Source organism: Saccostrea cucullata, unplaced genomic scaffold (assembly GCF_032062105.1).
Source record: "Saccostrea cucullata isolate Sc308-1 unplaced genomic scaffold, CSIRO_AGI_Scuc_v1 ctg6104, whole genome shotgun sequence".
NCBI lineage: Eukaryota > Metazoa > Mollusca > Bivalvia > Ostreida > Ostreidae > Saccostrea > Saccostrea cuccullata.
In genome coordinates this window covers 14,644-36,016 of record NW_026928791.1, presented here as the reverse complement: position 1 = coordinate 36,016, position 21,373 = coordinate 14,644, and the positions used below count along the sequence as shown (strand labels likewise).

General features: G+C 34.1%; 1 protein-coding gene across 3 annotated transcripts; it reads left to right on the top strand.

Annotated features, from left to right (window-relative positions):
- Positions 1 to 516: 516 nt before the first annotated feature.
- Positions 517 to 18,454, top strand: LOC134278711 (ATP-binding cassette sub-family C member 4-like). 3 transcript variants are annotated; one of them, XM_062761003.1, is made up of 30 exons: positions 517 to 702; positions 1,209 to 1,344; positions 1,913 to 2,023; positions 4,753 to 4,873; positions 5,502 to 5,717; positions 5,826 to 5,915; positions 6,427 to 6,590; positions 6,865 to 6,990; positions 7,246 to 7,495; positions 7,961 to 8,125; positions 8,214 to 8,264; positions 8,627 to 8,668; positions 9,030 to 9,221; positions 9,545 to 9,639; positions 9,836 to 9,922; positions 10,039 to 10,135; positions 10,271 to 10,411; positions 10,652 to 10,786; positions 10,906 to 10,943; positions 11,044 to 11,402; positions 11,599 to 11,678; positions 12,157 to 12,307; positions 12,544 to 12,774; positions 12,954 to 13,060; positions 13,323 to 13,514; positions 13,803 to 13,958; positions 14,085 to 14,174; positions 14,711 to 14,883; positions 18,015 to 18,120; positions 18,259 to 18,454. In XM_062761003.1, exons 2-30 carry the CDS (start codon positions 1,253 to 1,255, stop codon positions 18,412 to 18,414), a joined length of 4,014 nt encoding a protein of 1,337 aa, XP_062616987.1. In that variant the 5' UTR covers positions 517 to 702; positions 1,209 to 1,252; the 3' UTR covers positions 18,415 to 18,454. The 3 variants fall into 3 exon arrangements, with proteins under 3 accessions (XP_062616987.1, XP_062616989.1, XP_062616990.1); XM_062761005.1 differs by lacking the exons at positions 517 to 702; positions 1,209 to 1,344; positions 4,753 to 4,873; XM_062761006.1 differs by lacking the exons at positions 517 to 702; positions 1,209 to 1,344; positions 1,913 to 2,023; positions 4,753 to 4,873 and having other exon boundaries at positions 5,585 to 5,721.
- Positions 18,455 to 21,373: the final 2,919 nt, after the last annotated feature.

The window sequence follows — 21,373 nt, the reverse complement described above, 5'->3', positions numbered from 1 at the left end:
GTAGCATAAAATATATAATTAATTTTTTAAATGAATCAGAAAAAATTCAAAAGTAATTTGTGAGAAATGATTAAAGCATTGATATGAATTACCACACACACCTGGCATCCAATAGTCCACCCCCCTAAAAAAGTAGCTACTGAAATATCTGATAATGAAGTACAGCCCTACCTGAAGTGTTTGGTTATTTTGATTGATAAAGTTTATATAAGGTACTAACTTTACAACTTATCAAGATAATCTTAATTCATATATTGGTTAAAACTTAAAGATGATAATCTAACCAGCTAATCATCAATTGAATGCATACAGAAGATGTTAAATGAATTCAATTCTTATGCTGCAACTCATACAGTTACAGAAAAACTGAGTCAGCAGCTGGTACAAACATGTGTACACCTGGTTAATTTGAAACAAAGATCTATGTACACACATATATATTATAACATTAACATGGCATTACATTCTTGACCTCATTCACAATATTGTCTCACAGATTACAGATATAACTTTAATTTTTATCTTATCATTTTGACCCAGCTCTAACTTGTTTTGTATAGTCCTGCACACCTGATAACAGAGCAAATTCACCTATTCTCCAAAGATACTTACGATTTAGGATGTCTGGAAGTCGCCAGAAAATAGCCTGAGGACGACTGCTTGGATTAGGTGAGACAAAATCATCAGACTCTTCATCGTCTTGTGAGTAGCTCATCTTGAATTATTCATCAACCTCTTTATCCAGATGATCTTTTTTGTGAATAGCCTTGTAGCTTTAATATTACTGTCTGATAAAGTCAATGATATAAACCAAAGTCCAGCTCATGTGATTATCTGCATTTTATATTTTTTATGTCCTCATGAGGTTTGATAAAGCAAAAGTCAATGTACAGTTTGCTAGCTTTAGACTGAAGCATGGTAAATTATATTTTGAACTGGGAAGTAGAAATAACTTTTATCAAGCTGTACCATTGATCTTGAAATGAAATGGGAAATTTTAGAAAATAGATTTATGCTGATTATGATAGAAACTTTATTTTTTCCCCAAATTTGTGTACTGTGCGTAATGTGAAAATTTCACCAAAAGCACAGAACCTCTTAATTTTGAAGTGTTACACAATCCAAGTCATTGAAAAGTAAACAAGTTAAAATCATTGATACTTGACCTTTGTGGGGATATAATATATTTTTAAACAATTTTATTCTAGGAGCATGATGGTTGGTTAACCTACAGTTTATCTCATCCTTCAAGATGGCAGATAAGGATAAGAATCCAAAGAAAAGCAAAACCACTGGACCATGTCCTTTTGGAAAAGCCAACTGGCTGTCCAAATTCACTTTCTGGTACGTTCTTTGTTAACCATTGCTACTGGCATTTCTGATTCAACATTTCTACTTAAGTGACAACATATATACATAACACTGAATTTAAGGTTCATTGTCGATCTGATAAGAAAGATAACTCTTGGACAGATGACATTTATTTCCTTTATAAAGTTGTGAAGTTAAAAGGTCATATCTGGCAAATGTTCTCCTGCAAGGTATGCTGATATTGTGTGCATTTAGATTAATATGAATTTGATTTTATTGGAAACTTGTTAGTATTAAAGCAGAATTTTACATGTCAGAGTGAACAAATAGAGGTACAATAAACCTTCTTTTGATATTACCAGGAATTCTAATACATGTACTTGAAGAATGATAATACAGTGAAAACTGTCTAATCCGACACCTGTGTAATTTGTCACACTGTGAACATCGATAATAGATTTCATTTCCATTTTACTATTTTCCATGTATTGGTACACTTATCTGACACCCTGTCTATTCTGACATAAAATTCATTTCCTGGTTTATATCGGATAAGACAGGTTTCACTGTATTTTATATAACTCTGTGTACATGTATATAGGTGGATGTTCCCAGTGTTTCGTTACGGCTTCAGACACCCACTGACACAGGATCACCTCTATGATGTTCTACCAGAGGATGAATCTGGAGTGTTAGGAGACCGCATGGAAAAGTAAGGAATACGCTACTTGGACATACAAAGAGAGAGAGAGAGGTTCTTCTTACATTTAATATTAATATGTGAACCTTAAAAATCATAGCCAATAATTAAAAAAAATATTGAAGTTTTTATGCAATATCATTCTTTATATTTTTTTTAAATTTTGAAGATGACTCTTTAAAGAAACTATATGACTTGTATAGAATAATAATAATAATAATAATAATAATACTTTATTTATAGAAGGTAACCCGATTAGTGCAAGCACTAGTCTTCCTCAGGGCCTTCTTTGTAACATATATACAATGTTTATACATTAAAGACAATAATTACAAACATGAAACAATAAAATATAAACACTTTGTTACAGCAGAATAAATTAAATATTGGCATTTCATTGAAAAGAAAGGAAAACATAAATTTCATGTAGAACCAGTACGTTTCATAAGTAAAAAATTTTCAACACTACTTTTAAATATTGCAAGGGATTGGGAATTCCTAATACTAATAGGCAACTCATTCCAGATAATAACCCCTGAATATTGTAAAGAATTTTTGAATAAATTTGTTTTATATTTTGGTAAACGAAGTTCTGAATTTGTCTCTGAGCGTAATGTGTATGATCCAGAACTTTGAAATTCAAAAAAATCATGCATATAATCCGGAGACATATGGTGAAATATTTTGAACATTAGAATGCTTTTCTGTAAATTTAGAAGTTCGTAAACTGTTAACCAGCCTAAAATGTTAAACAATGGCATTGAAGGTGCATCATATTTTTCATTTAAAATAATCCTAGCTGCTCGTTTCTGAAGTTTGTATATTCTATTGATGTGAGTTTGAGGAGAGTTACCCCAAATAGAAAGGCAATATAAAATTGATGGTAAAATAAATGCATTATAAAATAGCTTTCTAGTATTCAGTGGTAGAAACTTTTTAATTTTTCGTAAGGTAAATAATTTATAAGTAAGGGTTTTGCAAACTGCATCTACATGCAAAGTATATTGAAGAGTATGATCAATGTGAACACCTAATAATTTCTCTGTTCTAACATTTTCAATGGGATGGCCAGAAAGTTGTAGTTGAAGATTAACGTTTTCTAATTTTGATTTCTTTTGGTGTGTTCCCATTAACATACACTTTGTTTTATCAGTATTCAAAATCATCTGATTCTGTTGACACCAGGCTTGTATTTGATACAGGTCATGATTGAGAGTTGCTTCAATATGTGAAATATTGTTACAATGAAAATGCATTGTTGTGTCATCAGCAAACATATCAACATTACAATGTTCAACAGATAATGGTAAATCATTGATATATAACAGAAATAACAAGGGACCTAAAATAGAGCCCTGTGGCACACCTGCTGTGACGGGCAGTGATTCAGATGTGTACGCACCAATTTTTACGCTTTGAGTTCGATCATTTAAATATGATTGAAACCATTTTATTGATGTGGGATCAAAGTGGTAGCATTTGAGTCTTCTAATAAGTATATCATGATTTACAAGATCAAATGCTTTGCTAAAATCCAAATAAGTAATGCCAACGAAACTTCCGTGATCTATTGCATGCAGCCAATTATCAGTTAGTTTTGTGAGAGCTGTCTGACATGAGTGAAATTCTCTAAATCCAGATTGTGCTTCCATTAATAGATCAAAGTATGAAGTAAAGATGCGTATATTTTCTGCTACATGCTTCTCTAAAACTTTCGATGTAGTTGGTAAAATTGAGATTGGGCGATAATTTCCTGGATCTGATTTATCAACTTTTTTAAATAAATGAGTTACTTTTGCGACCTTTAACTGTGAAGGAAAAGATCCATTGATAATGCTAGAATTTATTAGATGTGTTAGAGGTTTGGATATTATACTAGCTGAAAGTTTGAGCAACCTAGGTCCAAGAAAATCTATGCCAGTAGATTTGTTTATGTCAAGCCTCTTTAACATATCAAATACTTTTGTTTCATTAATCAAGGGAATTTCAAAAAAGTCTTGATCTCCAAGTTTTGTTTCAGTGTATCTTTTCAATTTTTCTGGTTCAAAATCAGAGAACGAAAGATTATTTAACAATTTTTTCAGAATTTGCACAAAATGCTCATTAAAAGCATTTGCAATGTCTTGTAAATTATCAAGATTTAATCCACTGTACGTGATATTAGAGGGGGATGAATTTTTATCTGATTTTGAGGCAAGCTGATTTAAATGACCCCACATTTCTTTTGATGTAGAACTATTTTCAATTACTGTCTTATAATATGTAGATTTTGCATCAGTAATTAATGAGGTGACTTTGTTTCTCCAAAATCTAAAATTTTCCATGTCTCCCTGTTTATGGAATTGATCTCGTATATTCCTAGCATCATTTATTTCATAGAATTGGAAGGTGTGACCATAGAGGGATCTAAATGAGGGTGTAGGAGGTCTTACACACCCTCCTGAACAATTTTTTACCACCACACTCAACCCCCACTCCCCTTAAAAAATGCTAAATCTTTGGAACCCTTAAAATTCCCTGTGCATGCATAAAACAAGGCTTCCTTCTGAAGACAGTAATTTAATTTAATTGGGAAAACAAATTTTTCACTCAAATAGAAGTTGAAGCCCCTTCCTCCCCCCCCCCCCCCCCCTTGTCATTGTGCAGTTATATATACCTGCATGGTAACTTTTTTAAGGAACATATTACTATCATCCCATTATAATTTCTTTATCTTATACACTGCCTTCTTTTTCTCGTAGATCATGGGATGCCCATGTAAAGAGGTGTAGGGAGAAAAACAAGAAGCCAAGTCTTTACTGGGCAGTGATTCTGGAGTTCAAATGGGAGTGGGGCATTAATGGCATATTCCTAGTCATCTCTGTGAGTCTAGTGGCATATTCCTAGCAATGTCTGCATATGGCATATTCTTAGCAATGACTATGAGTCTAAGCGACTTATGCCTAGTAACTCTGTTATTGTAGTGGCTTACTCCTTATAGTGGTGATTTCTTGTAATCCCTACAAGTCTAATGTCATATTCGTGGTATTTTCTGCAAATCCAGTGGCATACTCTTTTTAATCCTTAAATAGCTTAATGAAGCATAAAAGCAGCATTAATTAATGAAAACTCCAGTCTAAAAAAATAGTGTGCCAATTCTGTGTACATGTACTGGTATAAATAGAAATAGCATTATCCCTCTCCTGCATCCTGACCCTCCTTTCTCCTGATTTTAATCCAGTGCATGTGTAGAACTTGATTAGCTAATTGCTTTTGTGTTTGCTTTTCATGTGGTGTCTTTTTCAAAGCTACATGTACATGATTTTTTTTTTTTTTGCCATATTAACTAAATTTTGTTATCGATCTTTTTGAAAAAGTTTATATTAAGCATTTGTTTCAGATCAGATCAGATATATTTTTTATGAAACATCCTTGATAAAGAAAGTGACTACTCAGTTTCTTGCACTAGTGTATGAACTTTATCCAAACTCCATCAAAATACATTTTTTAGGAAGCAATCCGGATTTTACAGCCCTTTCTGGCAGGTCAGATTGTGTCCTACTTCCAGCCTGGCTCCACCCTGTCTAAGATGGAGGTGTACATTTATGCTACTGTGATGGGGGTCTGCATCATGATAGAGCTTCTTAACAATCCAAAGTATTTCTTCACCTGCCACCATCTTGCTCTGAAAATGAAAGTAGCTGTGGCTAGTCTTATTTACAGAAAGGCAGGTTTGCTCTACTGATTTCAGAACCAAGTATGTCAGATTTTTTAAAAATTTTTTATTATTGTGTGTATGTGTATGTGCTTATTCATCAAAAATTAAATATTTCAGATCTTGAAAATGAGCAGCTGGTCAAAACATGCGACAACATCAGGACAAATTATCAACCATTTATCAACTGATTTAGAAAAATTTACATATGTAAGTATGATAATATGTGCAATATTTTTTTCTTTCTGATGTACAAAAAAGGGGGGAAATTAAGTCCCATTCCTGCTGTCCAACAGAAAATTTTTGGGTTTACTACTATTTTGACAGCTGGACATGTAGCAGTTAAGTTTGTTTTATTGGATTTGTTGACTAAATTTTTTTTTTCAGTATGTTATTTACCAGTAGATTAATTAGTACTTTACTTGATTAGCAGCCAGGATAGTAGATCATGTTTGAATTTGTTTGATTCAAACACTGTGACAATTTATCATGCAGCTAAAAAAAAATACACATAATACTACCTACAGGTGCTTTAAAGGGAAAACTTTCCAGTACAGCGTATTAGCATCTGAGAAAGTTTTGTTGAGTTCAGTGACATCTGTAGGCATATTATCTATCAAAAACAATAATTCTTTTAAAATGCTTAACCTTATACCTGAACTGGTGACTGAAAGTGTTTAGCAAAATTAAAAAAAGAGTACTTCGTCCTGTATTTCTTCAGACTCTGGAGAGTTTCCATTTCTGCTGGCTGGGTCCCCTGGAGATCGGTATCATCATGTACCTGCTGTACAGACAGATTGGGTACATCGGTCTTCTGATTCTGGTGGTCATTGTTGTCCTTCTACCTCTCCAGGTCATCCTAGGCTGGCTCTACGGAAAACTAAGGTCTGTACAATACTGCTTCTATATCCACTGTAAAGATACATGTTAAAAATATGTACTGTGAAAACAGTTTAATCCGATACGTGTGCAATCCGTCATACTGTGAATTCCATGTTTTTCTATACTGTGCATTCTGACACCCTGTCTATTTTGATTTTAGACACAAAGTTTGAGTCCAAAAAAATGTGGGATTAGATAGGTTTCACTGTATTGCATGTAATTGGGTAATGAGTAGTTATTTGTTTTTTTTTTCATTTGTGTGTACATATATTTTTAGGATGACAATAGGTGCAGCGGGGGATAAGAGGATTCATTTGATGAACCAGATCATCGCTGGGATGAGGGTCATTAAAATGTACTGCTGGGAGAAACCCTTCAGTGAAATCATATTTAAACTCAGAAGGTAACTCAAATATGAAAAATAAATTTACTTAAACATGTATTGTACAGTCTACATTTATTAACAAGATATTGTGATCTCTTGAATTCTCTTCAAATAATTTGCTTGGATGGGATATTTTGACCAGAGAGAATATTATTTCAGTAGTTGTTTTTATAAATTCAGAAAATACATACATTTTGGGATGGAAAAAAAATACTTACTAGTAAATTGAATTATGGTAAATTTTAGTTTCGGATTTGAAAATGTTGATTTCAGGGCAGAGATGGCCCAGATATGGAAGGCTTACATCTGGAAGGCCATCAACATAGGGGTTTTCCAGACAGCCACCATGATTATCATCATGTTTGTGTTTGGGCTGGCCTGGTACATGGGGGTTCCCCTCTCCACACAGAAGATCTACAGTGCCCTGGGGTGGGTCTTCTGTCTGCGATTGACCATCTTCTTGTTTATGATGTACATGGTGGAGGATAATAAACAACTGGCCTCAGCACTCAAACGAATACAGGTAAACTGTTCGATCATCCATCTAATAAATAAAGACAAGCACTTGCATCTATATACGGTACTATCCTTTACTTGAGGGAAGACTTATTTTTATTCTTCGAGAATACAAAATTTTAGATCATCCCCTTCTATGAACAGACAAAAAGTTTTAACCATTATTCTTCCAATGAATACAAAATAACATTTCCATCATCCCTATTATAAATACAGGCACATTTTCAGTTTATTCCTCTACTAAATAGAGTATTTCTTTAATAAGTATTAAGACATTCTTCCATTGGATATACACTATTACACCTGTGACCCATCCAAGGATTAGATAGGATTTAATGTACTCACTCTAATGAATAAAAATAAACTTTTCCATCCTTCCATCAATAAATAAGGGTTTACTTTACTCCATATCTGTAATGAATGTACATTATCTGACAGAACCCATTCCAACTTGCACTGTATATTATTTCAGTCTTTTCTTGCAGTGGAAGATATGAAGATGTTTCCTGAGTTTGAAGAAACGACAAAATCCATGGAAGATGCTGGTGTGTCTGTCTGTATCCAAGATGTGACTGCTAGCTGGCACATTCCCAATGATACAGACAAGGACGAGGTCACTGACAAACTTGTGGACAAAGTAAGTGTATAATCATCTGGTTTTTGAAAATGAGCATGCATATCTTATCAAGTATATACAGTACAATTACTTGTGTTTCATTTTTCAGGAGATGACTCAGACATTTTCTTTGAAGAACATCAATTTAAATGTCAAACAGGTAATTTCTTCTAAAAATGATTTCTTTTCTGCCCATAAATGAATATTTATTTATCTGTGAAAGTAGAGGATATACACTGTATATTTTCATTAACCAAAATTTAGCAGATGTTTTCAAATGTAAAGAAACAATTTTCCAAGTATGTTTATCAGAATATGAATGTGCATTTTAAGGATATGTAATATACTTACATCACAGATGTTTGAGATTCTATCCTAATTCATCAGAATTATCTTGCAAAACTCCTCTGAAATCAGAACAAGTATAGTAAAGGGAATACACAGAAATAATAGTTTTAGTCAAACATATTCTACAACATCTGATGTTTTTATTGATCGTAAGAATATTTTAAACATTTCCAGGGAGAGCTGCTGGCAGTAGTTGGACCAGTAGGGGCAGGAAAGGTATGGTGTTAAGACAGAGGAGGGGAATCCTAAATTTAAAGAATTTGTGTCAATTTGAAAGTCCTTTGAATCTCTTAGGGGAAAGATGATACAAAAAAAACTTTTATCAGAAGCCTAAAAACAACAACTTATATCATGGTTATACATGTATCTTAAAAATGCATGGGCATAAATTTCATAGTTATAAAAATTGTTCATTCAAAATTTATGCAAGTTATGTATTTTCTTTCAACAGCTGCAACATTTATTCCAGTACTATCAACCAAAGAAAGAATTTTATTGTTTAATGGAATAAGGTATTGAGGTCAATAATAATTATCAACTTTTTTTAACAGTATCAATAAGATTGATTTCTTTTCAGTCGTCCTTGCTGTTGAGTATCCTGAAGGAGTTGCCCCCGACCCTGGGGAAGCTGCAGGTTCTGGGGAGTGTTGGGTATGCCTCTCAGACTCCCTGGGTGGTGTCAGGGACACTGCAGGCCAACATTACGTTTGGGGAGGAGATCCATGAGGACCGATACCACAGAGTCCTCCGTGCCTGTGCTCTCTATAAGGTTAGAAAAGATTTCATCTTTTGTTTTTATCGTTCTGTCTGTAATCCTATGTTAAACAATGCTATATATCAAATGAGGAAAAACATGGATTACTTGCAGATAAAAAAGCACAAATTATTTTTTATTGTTCTGAAAAAAATTAATTTTCAATTAACATTCTAATTGATCTTTTCTAAAAACAAAAAAAAAAAAAATAAAACAAACAAAAACAAAAACCAGTTAATTTATTGTGGAATGTAAACTATTAGATAGAGTATATTGGTGGTTTATTCAGTATTGTGCAGCTGATTATTTCAATATTTTCATAGAATGTCTCTATGTAGGATTTAGAGCAGATGAAGTATGGAGACCAGACCAGGGTTGGGGAGAGGGGACTGTTGCTCAGTGGGGGACAGAAGGCAAGGCTAACACTTTCCAGGTATTCATTATATTGTAAAATTACTTGTCACAACATTTCAACATAACTTACCAGTATTTGGAATGTCGTGATTAAAACATTGTGTACTGTCATGTAATTCAAATGCCAATTTTTTCAAGCCCAAATATTTAACAACTAAGAGAATTTACATATGCTATAATGTACCCTAATTGACTGTGTCCGCTATACATTTCAGAACTGTCTATAGAGAGGCTGATGTGTACCTCCTGGATGACCCTCTTGGAGCTGTGGACACTGATGTAGGCAGCCATCTTTTTCAAAAGTAGGTCAATTTTTTTTACTGTCTAGGAAAAGTTTATATATATGAGAGAAAATATACAATTTTAAGGAAGAGGAAGCTGGGAATTGAATTTTACTTGTCATTGTGTGCCATTGTAGGTGTATTTGTGATTTTTTGAAAGGCAAGACAAGAATCCTTGTTACCCATCAGCTGCAGTATCTTAGATCTGCTGACAGGATCATCATCCTCAATGAGGTTTGTTTCATTGAAGTCTCCTGTTCAGCTATGTATAACTGTTATTAAAGCTGTAAATGAATAGAAATAGAACATGCTTATGATAAAATATAATTCGGTAAGTCTGATATATCATTCTATTTTTCCTTTGTTCAGGGGAGAGTAGTGAATTGTGGTACTTACGATGAACTTGTGAAACAAGGAACAGAATTTTCGACAATCCTTTCTGATTATGACAAGGATTTAGAGAAGAAAGAAGGAGAGGAGGAGAAGAATGAAAAACTGAAAGGAGAAGAAGTAAACAATAAGTTAATTTTTTTTAATAACCAAAGTTTTTATGAGTAAAATGTGATTTCCCTAGCTTTAATGGCAGAAAATTGAAATGGCAAACATGGAAATTTGAGGTAGGAAATTAGTTCAAAAATAAAAATGAAATTTTTTATACATGTACCTATACACATGTTTTTAAAAGTCTTGAAAATAAAAGAAGCAATTTTAAGTGTTTTTGCTTGAATTTACAGAGTATTGATATTTCAGAATACAAAAGAGAATAAACAGGAGGAATTCTCAAAGTATGGTGGTGTAGGATGGAAAGTGTACAAGGATTATTTTTTGACAGGACATCCCTGGTTGTATTTACCTATTGTCATACTTCTTCTAATGGCTACTTATGTGAGTGTCCTATTTTGTACTAGTGCATCACTCTCTAAATGTACTCATATTTTGTTGTCTTTGCAATATGAAATTTGGTAAAGGAAGTCTCTTTCATTGGGTTTGCTTTTATATTTCAGTCTTCCTATGGGTATGCTGACTGGCATTTTGCTAAGTGGTAAGTTTTATAAGGACATTAAATATATGGTACATGGTATTCTACAGAGACCATGCAAACAACAATCAGCAAGATAAATTTACAATGTTGTTTGTTTCAGGGCAGAATCAGCTGATTTACTGAACCTTCAGAGACAAACTGGACAATCATCTATAAATCTGAACCCTGTCATCAATATGTCAAATCAATCACTTAAACAAAACATGACTTACAACATCTTCCCCGTAAATCACACCACTCTACCGTCCAATGGTTCCTCCCTTGTAACTTCTATCCAGCATCATGTTGATCTATTCATGAAGACCTATCTAGTCGCCATATCTATATTTATTGTGGGTGTCAGTCTCTTTGGAATGGCATATTTTAGAATGTCAGTCTGCATTAGTAAGAAGCTTCACAACACCATGTTTGATATTGTCATCGGAGCCAAAACACATTTCTTTGATTCTAATCCTGTTGGTAAGTGAATTTATTAATCTCTTTCAAGATATATTTTTTACTGCGTGACATGTGTTGCAAATTTTTTGAGAATCTTGTTGTAGATGAATACAATATTGGATAATGAAAGTACTCTGTGACTGTGTTCATAGCATAAATCAATTTCATGTAAAAAAGAAAAAAAAATTCAATACTAGCATTTGTATTTTTTATTCAGGTCAGATATTGAACAAATTTGCCAGAGACCTTGGAATGATAGATTCTGTGATACCATCTTTAGCGTATGCTGTGATAGAGGTACTGTAGATCACTATATTTTCGCGACACCTTATTTTGGCGAGATAGTCATTGACTGATTATTATATGCGAGATTTAAATTTTCGCGAGCACACTCTCTCGCGTAATTATGCGAAAATAAGTTCTCGCGAATAAAAAGTGATTTACAGTATATACATCTGAGTTGTTCAGCACTGTTTCCAAACAATTGTACCCCAATGATTCGGGCTCTCCAGAGCTCATGAATACTAGAGGTTTAAAGTTGATTTTAATGATACAACTGACAAGACGTCTCAAGCTTTTGTTACGTGTACAATATTTTAGATATTGTTTCAAGAATAAGGGTTGGTTATGAATATTTATACAATAGTTAAGCTAATATAAAAGTGTACTGCATTGTTACATTTAATTTTACCTCTTAATGACCTAGCTGATATAAATGTTTTAAAAAATCATTTTTTCTACCAACTTCTCACATCTGTATGTCTTGTTTGTTTAGACCTCCATTCGCCTGTTGATGCAGATCGTCATCACCTGTATTGTAAATCCTTACCTGTTATTACCATTAACACCTTTAGTCATCCTCATCTACTTACTCCGACAGTTTGCGCTACCAACCACCAGAAATATGAAACGTTTAGATTCCGTCAGTAAGTATTAACCCAACAAAGATTTAATACCCTACATATTCTTATATCAAAACTTTGTCATCATTTTGGTGTTTTGGGGTTATTGACTTTAAATGAAAATAGTACAATGGTAGACATTTCAGTCTGTATTAAAATAAAACGAAAAAAAACCCAACAAAAACACTCATTTGAGGAAAATTTGCTTTTAAATTGATCATCAGTATTTTTACACAATGTAAACCATTTCTGTGTTTCAGCTCAGAGTCCAGTGTTTTCCCACATATCTGACACCCTAGTGGGACTGCAGTCCATTCGAGCGCTGGGAATGGACCGTAAGTTCCTGACGGACTTTGACAGGTTACAGAACAAACACACCATTGCTGCCTTCATGTTCCTGGCCTGTAACAGATGGTTCAGTCTGCGCTCGCTGTTCTGTCTCAATGTCTACTTCATTCTAGTCATATTCTTATCTCTGGCTCTCAGAGACTGTAAGAATTTTATGTTTTTCTTTCTGACGTATAAAAGTTATTGCAAACATTTTTTTTAAATCCTTTAAGCAGTTTCAAACAAATTATTGTGTTTTAATTGTATGTTCATTGTAAATAATTTTTGAATTAATAAGGATGTAAATTGTACAGTTCATATGACTGTGTGTCTTTTTCTTCAGCTATTGGACTGTCGGGAGGTTTGTTTGGAATGGCCATTAACTACCTCCTTGTAATGGCTAATCCATTTGAATACCTAATGAGGGTGTCCACCTCACTTAACACACAGGTAAAAATTTATTTGTCATTGATAAGTAAAGACATGCATATCTAAATGACATGAATTTGGGTTCCTCAAATATTTCTACTCAAGAATTTCCTTAGAATATCACTTACATTATAGAATTCTTATTCTCCTCAATTCTTAACATTTTTTTAAAACAAAAAAATATATTAAAGTGATACATCAGGGACAATTCCTTGCAGATTTATCATAATTTTGCCAAAGAAATTTTATTCATCTATTAAAATTGAGGAGTCTTGAATTGTAGATGACTTCAGTGGAGAGGATATTGTCATACACAAAATTAGAACAGGAGGCCCCCAAAGTGTCTGAATTCCCTCCTGCCCCCTCCTGGCCCCTAAATGGGGAGATAAAACTAGTCAACGTGGGACTACAGTACTCGGATGATACTGACCAGATCCTACACAACATCTCCTGTCACATCCACAGTCAGGAAAAGGTAGGAATAATATACTGACAGGTCGTACACAATATCTCCTGTCACATCCACAGTCAGGAAAAGGTAGGAATAATATACTGACAGGTCCTACACCATATCTCCTGTCACATCCACAGTCAGGAAAAGGTATACAAATGTCCTATTCAAGGGGAGTACAGTCAAACACATGTATTCTAATTTCAAAAAGTCTTCAATATTAAAAAGGGTAACATTGTATTACATGTAGTATCAACTGCACGTGCATGTTTGGGATATAAATAATCCTTTATTATCTAATTCTTGCACTAGATTGGAATTGTGGGTAGGACGGGAGCAGGGAAGAGTTCATTACTGGCAGCCTTGCTGAGGCTGGCGGAACCCACGGGAGAGATCCTTATTGATGATGTCAATGTACTGAAGATAGGTCTTCACGAACTCCGCAGCAAGATCTCAGTCATTCCGCAGGTAACTTTATTGTTATAAAAAAAGAGATTTACAAATGATTCCTCATTTGCTCTGTTCTTCTGCCTCTAAAATTAAAATGGTATTTATAAATTTTGACTGAAGTTAAGCTTGCAATTTTTTTAACAGGATCCAATTCTGTTCAGTGGAACTTTGAGGAAGAATTTGGATCCATTTGAAGAATACACAGATGACCAGTTATGGGATTCCCTGGAACAGGTAGGTTTATACGAAACAACTCATTTACTAATTAAATAATTAGGACACCTGGCTCTCAGAGACTGTAAAAATTTGAGGAAAAGAGCATTTGTAAGAAAATATTTTGAACATTTTTACAAAAAGGTTCCAAAATAAATTCTGAAAAGAAAAAGGTTTGGCAATTTCCTGCTGTTTTCTGAGCATGCAACAGTGGATTATATGAATTTTAATACTTAATAAAATATGTGCATGCATAAAAAGAATGGCTGCCTTCCAATACATACGTGCTTGTGTTTATTTCTGGATATTTCTTAATATAATATAAACTATATTATAGATAAAGAATTTTTAGTGGTTTTACATTTAAATGGGACCTTAATTATTTGGATCAAGAATTATGGTATCCAAACAAAATACCATTATGTTTTCTTGCTTAGATTGATTGATTTTATATTGTTTAACGCCGAGTCCGCAATATTTCAGCCATATTTCGGCGGGTTCTTGCTTAGAAAAAATGATTTCTTTAAATAACTTGTTTGATAATACTTATTCTACAGGTGCAGCTCAAAAATAAAGTTCAGAGTGAGAGTGAGGGACTGTATATGGAGATGACGGAGAGTGGACAGAACCTGAGTGTGGGACAGAGACAGCTGGTGTGTCTGGCTCGAGCCGTCCTCAGACAGAACAAGATCCTGGTGCTGGACGAGGCCACTGCCAATGTGGACCACAAGTAGGGGGTTATACCTTTGTAAAGGAAAAAGTTATTTACTGTAGATCACTAAATTTTTGCTAGACCTTTTCATTAACTCTTTATTAGAAAGATGAAATTTTCATGAAATTTGGTTATTGTCGTATACATGCATAATCTTACAGAATACTAATATATGCAAAAATGATTTTTTCCCCAAGCATATTCTCACATGTAATTATGAAATGATGATATTCTCGCGAATAAAAAGTGATTTACAGTATGTTGCACATATTTAGATGCAGATGCCAGGGGTCCATGTTTTATGCCTTCTTCACAGATTTGTATTGCTTATGGATTTTTTTTTTAGGTCACCTGAGTAAACTCAGGTGACCTATTGCTATCTGTTTTCGTCCGTCGTCGTGCGTCGTTCGTCGTGCGTCGTGTGTTAACATTTGAACATTTTCAGCTTCTTCTCTGCAACCAATTTCCACCAAATTTTGCACAAAGCATCTATGGGTGAAGGGGAACAAAAATTGTGAATTTCATGGTCCCTGCCCCCCTGGGGCCTGTGGGGTGGGGCCAAAACCACTAAAATTAGTGCGATCTTTAAAAATCTTCTTCTTTACTCCTGGACATCAAGCAGTCAGACTGTTAGCATGAATGTAATGACCATTGAGTCCTCTACCAAAATTGTGAAATTCATGGCCTCAGGGTCAGAGGTTGTAGTGCTAGGGCGGGGCTCTATTGATCATATAGTGAAAATGCATTATTTCTTTAAAAATCTTCTTCTCTGCTCCTGGGTATTATATAAACTAATTAAAGACATAATTATGATGAGAAAGAATGCCTTTTGCAAAATTGTGAATTTCATGGCCCCAGGGTCAGGGTTCTAGTGTAAGGGGGGGGGGCTCTATTGATTATATAGAGAAAATGCAGAATTTGTTTGAAAATCTTCTTCTCTGCTCTTGGGTATTCAAAGAATTAACTAAGTATATAGTTATGATGAGCAAGAATGCCTCTTCCAAAATTGTGAATTTTATGGCCCAAGGGTCAGGGGTTCTGGTGTTAGGGTGGGGCTCTATTGCTTATACAGAGAAAATGCAGAAATTGTTTGAAAATCTTCTTCTCTGCTGCTTGGCATTCAACATATTAACTAAGTATATAGTTATGATAAGGAAGAATGCCTCTTCCAAAATTGTGAATTATATGGCCCCAGGGTCAGGGGTTCTGGTGTTAGGATGGGGCTCTATTGATTATATAGTGAAATGGCATTTTTTCTTTAAAAATCTTCTTCTCTGCTCCTGGGTATTAAATAAACTAACTAAAGACATAATTATGATGAGAAAGAATGCCTTTTGTAAAATTGTGAATTTCATGGCCCAAGGGTCAGGGTTCTAGTGTAAGGGGGGGGGCTCTATTGATTATATAGAGAAAATGCAGAATTTGTTTGAAAATCTTCTTCTCTGCTCTTGGGTATTCAAAGAATTAACTAAGTATATAGTTATGATGAGCAAGAATGCCTCTTCCAAAATTGTGAATTTTATGGCCCAAGGGTCAGGGGTTCTGGTGTTAGGGTGGGGCTCTATTGCTTATACAGAGAAAATGCAGAAATTGTTTGAAAATCTTCTTCTCTGCTGCTTGGCATTCAACATATTAACTAAGTATATAGTTATGATAAGGAAGAATGCCTCTTCCAAAATTGTGAATTATATGGCCCCAGGGTCAGGGGTTCTGGTGTTAGGATGGGGCTCTATTGATTATATAGTGAAATGGCATTTTTTCTTTAAAAATCTTCTTCTCTGCTCCTGGGTATTAAATAAACTAACTAAAGACATAATTATGATGAGAAAGAATGCCTTTTGTAAAATTGTGAATTTCATGGCCCAAGGGTCAGGGGTTCTAGTGTAAGGGGGGGGGGCTCTATTGATTATATAGAGAAAATGCAGAATTTGTATGAAAATCTTCTTCTCTGCTTCTGGGTATTCAAAGAATTAACTAAGTATATAGTTATGATGAGCAAGAATACCTCTTCCAAATTTGTGAATTTTATGGCCCCAGGGTCAGGGGTTCTGGTGTTAGGGCGGGGCTCTATTGATTATATAGAGAAAATGCAGAAATTGTTTGAAAATCTTCTTCTCTGCTGCTTGGTATTCAACGAATTAACTAAGTTTATTATAGTTATGATGAGCAAGAATGCTTCTTCCAAAATTGTGAATTTTATGGCCCCAGGGTCAGGGGTTCCGGTGTTAGGGTGGGGCTCTATTGATTATATAGTGAAAGTACATTAGTTCTTTGAAACTCTTCTCTACTCCTGAGTATTAAATAAATTATCAAAAGATATAGTTATGATGAGGAAGAATGCCTCTTCCAAAATTGTGAATTTTTATGGCCCCAGGGTCAGGGGTTCTGGTGTTAGGGTGGGGCTCTATTGATTATATAGAGAAAATACATTATTTCTTTTAAAATCTTCTTCTCTGTTCCTGGGTATTAAATAAACTCAATAAGTACATAGTCATGATGAGGAAGAATGCCTTTGTGAATTTTATGGCCCCAGGGTCAGGGTTTCTATTGTTAGGGCGGGGCTCTATTGGTTATATAGAGAAAATGCAAAAATTGTTTGAAAATCTTCTTCTCTGCTCCTGGGGATTAAGCAGATGAACTACCTATATAGCTATGATGAGCAAGGGCCATTCTTCCTGAATTGTGAATTTCCACACCCCTGGGTCAGGGGTACCATAGAGGGTGGTGGGGGGCTCTACTTATATACTGAAAATGAATTAATTGATTGAAACCTTCTACTTTGTATTAATCAAATATTTTTGATAAGCAAGGGTGCCTTTTCCAAAATTGTGAAATGTGTGGACCAAGGGTCAGGGGTTCATGTATGGTAGTGGCACTATATTGATTATTGCTGAATATTACTGATTAGTCGAAATGCATTTTTTGTTCCCCTACTCTGTCTGTGGGTATTAAGTAACCAAACTAAACATGCTAAGTGTATAGTTATGATGTCTTTTTCAAAATTGTGAATGCCATGGTGTCTAGTTTAAAACATGAACCAATGTCAATCATTGTAAAGTTGTTGCATGATGCTCAGGTGACCTATAAGGCCCATGGGCCTCTTGTTTAGGTCGATCACTGTTTGTAATCTTCATCTTTTTCATTTGTAGCACAGACACCTTAATTCAGGAGACCATTAGAACCCGGTTCATGAAATGTACAGTTTTAACAGTGGCCCACAGAATCCATACCATCATGGACTCAGACAGAGTTATGGTAAACTACTCAACTCTTTATCCATAACATGATTCATAAAGGGAAATCTCTAATAGCTGTCTAAGTTTTTATTGGTGAATCTGAATGCTGAGGCAGCTGAGATTATTTTATATTATCAATGCATTTTTTTAATTCCAGGTTTTGGAACATGGAAAACTTGTTGAATTTGATACGCCTTACAAATTACTTCAGATCAAAGATGGATTTTTCACAAATTTGGTTCAACAAACTGGAAAGGCCCAGGCAAAGCATTTACTGACATTAGCTGAAAAATACCACAAGGAAAGATCATGATAAATGAATTTTTTTGTATATAGTAAATGGAAAAAATATGTATTTGAGTTATTTGTCTGTTATTTAGATAATTCATTGTTCATGTACTTACCATTGTCATAAAACTTCATCAAGTGACCTGTTAATACATAGATAGGTTTGTAGGGTAGACAAAGTGTTCTCTGATCAAAATCTTGAGTCAACCTCTTTTGGTTACCATCAAACTTAGTACAATGGTTTTCTTTAAGAAGTAGATGATCCCTATTGATTTTGAGGTCAAAAGATTAAGGGTAAAACTACTCAAGACATTGAAAATATCATCTGCTCAATATCTTCAGAACCCTTTGCATGGCTGTCATCAATCATAACATTGTTTCCCTACAAGAGGAAATTGAGTCCTCTTTAAACTTTAAGGATACATACCACAAACAAATTTTCTTATCTCCCACACAGAAGAGTTACTCTGGTATTTTTTAAGTATTTCTTTCATTGGAAATATAATTTATAAATTTTAGTTGTGTAAAGTGTTGAAATACACTCTTGAACATATCCACTTTGGAGTAGGAAAACTGAATACATTTTATAAACTTTAAAAAATATGCTGAATTGTAAAGCTGCATTTTTGTACTTTTGCCAAATTATTTGACTTGGCCAAACATTAAGTTGTTTAACTAAACAAATATCACTTCTGCAATTATAAAGGCACCTAATTTAGCAAAGATATCTGAAATTTGGAAGAAAAAACTTGGTGTTATTTATCCTTTTATCCTTAAAATCACAAGCTCAAGGGTCAAAGTGAACATGGGAAAATTTTGATCAATCAATATTTTGACGAGCCTATGTTTGAAGGATATCAAATATGGTACACTGGTCCATCTCAGGGATAGATTTTGAGGTCACAAAGTCAAACTTGAACTGCTTTTCCTCCTACAATATTTATCTGACTTCGGTATAACTTGGCACACAAGTAAACCACACTGAGATTATTCCCTTCTTTTCATTAACATTTGATTGGGATGAATGTTGTTGCCATGATGACTTAAAATGGAAATTTCTGTGAAATAATTTTTAAATACTTCTCCAACAGATTTGAAATGATTTCAATATAATTGAAAAGGCTTTGACAAATTAAAAAAAAATGCATTTGATGTAGAAAATGAATGCACGTTTTTATAATTCACTAAAGACCTCAAATATAAAATGAACATAAGATTATTGCGATGAACTGAATGCATGACAGGAAATGCTGTAAAAGAGTCTCTGTCGCCGATTACCCGATAAATTCACAGCAGGTGAATTTACAAATATTTTTGGGGCTTTATTTATCGTTAACTATTCTGGTTAAAATTTAACTTATTTTTCAGAATGTATAGGCATTCATTTTCTGCAATAAGGAGCAATATGTGGCAATTTTATTCTCTGTAAATACCGTCCACTCTCACTTTGTTTGGTGAGTGACTGTTGTTGCTCTTAAAGGTGTTGGAGTAAAATCTCTAAACATTTGCACACAATCGAAAATTGAAGAAAAATCACAATTATATCTCTATTTCAAAACTGTTAGAATAACTAGACTTAAATGCTTCAAATCCCATTGTTCTTCAAAGGAGGAAAAATAAAACAAACTCCCTTTCCAACCCATTAAAACTTATTTCAGAGGGGGATTGAGGGTCCCTTCCTTCACTTTTTACATTACTTACTTATATTACTTACTTTTAAGTGTAACTCTCTTAACTAACTGTAAAAACTTGAGAGAGGTTCGTGTTTCCTTTGAAAAAATAGGGGGGGGGGTCTAAGATAAATTTAAATCTTTATGGTGTACATTTAATAGCTTCGCAAATTTCGAGAGGGAGGCTCGTACCCCCGACCCTCAACTATAGATCGTGCGTGATATATAATGACGTATTTTAAGTTCTACCTTAACGATTTTGTATTGTGTTATTGGGGTCTTGTTACGGTAAAAATTAAAGTTTTCAAAACTGCATCAATACAATCCGATAAAGATAATTTCTCTCATTCAAAAGTCATCAGCGTTTTTAAGATTTTTGAAAATCAGGTCAAACTTCAAGGTCAAGATAATGGGATTAAAAGTCAGTGCGTACATTTCGAAAAGGCCTTGTCACAGGTACTTCGTATAAGAATGTATTATTTGTATGGAACGATGTATAATAGGGTATTTTTGTATGGGACGATTATTTTCCAGTTTCTCCCGATTTTTCCTGTGGTATATACATAATGAATAAGTGATATATATATCACCAACAAGCCCCGGGGTTGATATTTTATCGGTGAGGTGGAGGTTGGGGGGTCCTATCCACAAGTATCTGTGATCTAGTAATCATTGCTTAAGGACAGAAACGGACAGATATGAAAGAAACTTTTAAATAAATGTGGTAACAAAAAGCAAATTGCAGTTTTTATACATCTTTTAATGTACATTTTTTTGCATTTTTACAACGCACTTTGAAAAATAACGCACTTAGAAATTTTTCTTTCAAAGTACGTTAAATTTGGGGACATGGTTAACGCACTTTGAAAAAAAATATGCACGGATTGGTCAATATCCTAGCACATGCCTGTATTATGTCTATCTTTGCAAAATTGTTGAGGGGGGGGGGGGTAACACCCCCCTTCCCGGGTCCGACGAATTATGTAGGTATAGTGATGATGACATTGAGCATTGATGGACTTTACATTTTTAGAAGGACTAAAATTCAATGCACTAAGGACTTCCTAATACTTTTTACGGCATTCAGAATTTTCCAGTTTTATTTTTTTAAATATTACTTTATAGAAAGCTACACGTATGAGAAATGCATTAAATGGGGTCTAAGTTTGTAGCTAATAAAAGAAAATAATTTCCCCTCATAATATGATGGTCTTTTTATATAGAGTTACTTGATTAGCATGAAATTTTTTTTGTATTGTATTTGATTTCTTAAAGCTACTTTGGCCAAACTATAGTTAGATGGCTATTGTTGTG

Excerpts from the sequence above, each read along its gene's own strand:
- LOC134278711 (XM_062761003.1), top strand. The coding sequence starts at position 1,253 with ATGGCAGATAAGGATAAGAATCCAAAGAAAAGCAAAACCACTGGACCA. Across the intron at positions 8,265-8,626 it reads TCAATTTAAATGTCAAACAG|GGAGAGCTGCTGGCAGTAGT; the intron begins GTAATTTCTTCT and ends AAACATTTCCAG. Across the intron at positions 14,884-18,014 it reads ACTGCCAATGTGGACCACAA|CACAGACACCTTAATTCAGG; the intron begins GTAGGGGGTTAT and ends TTTCATTTGTAG.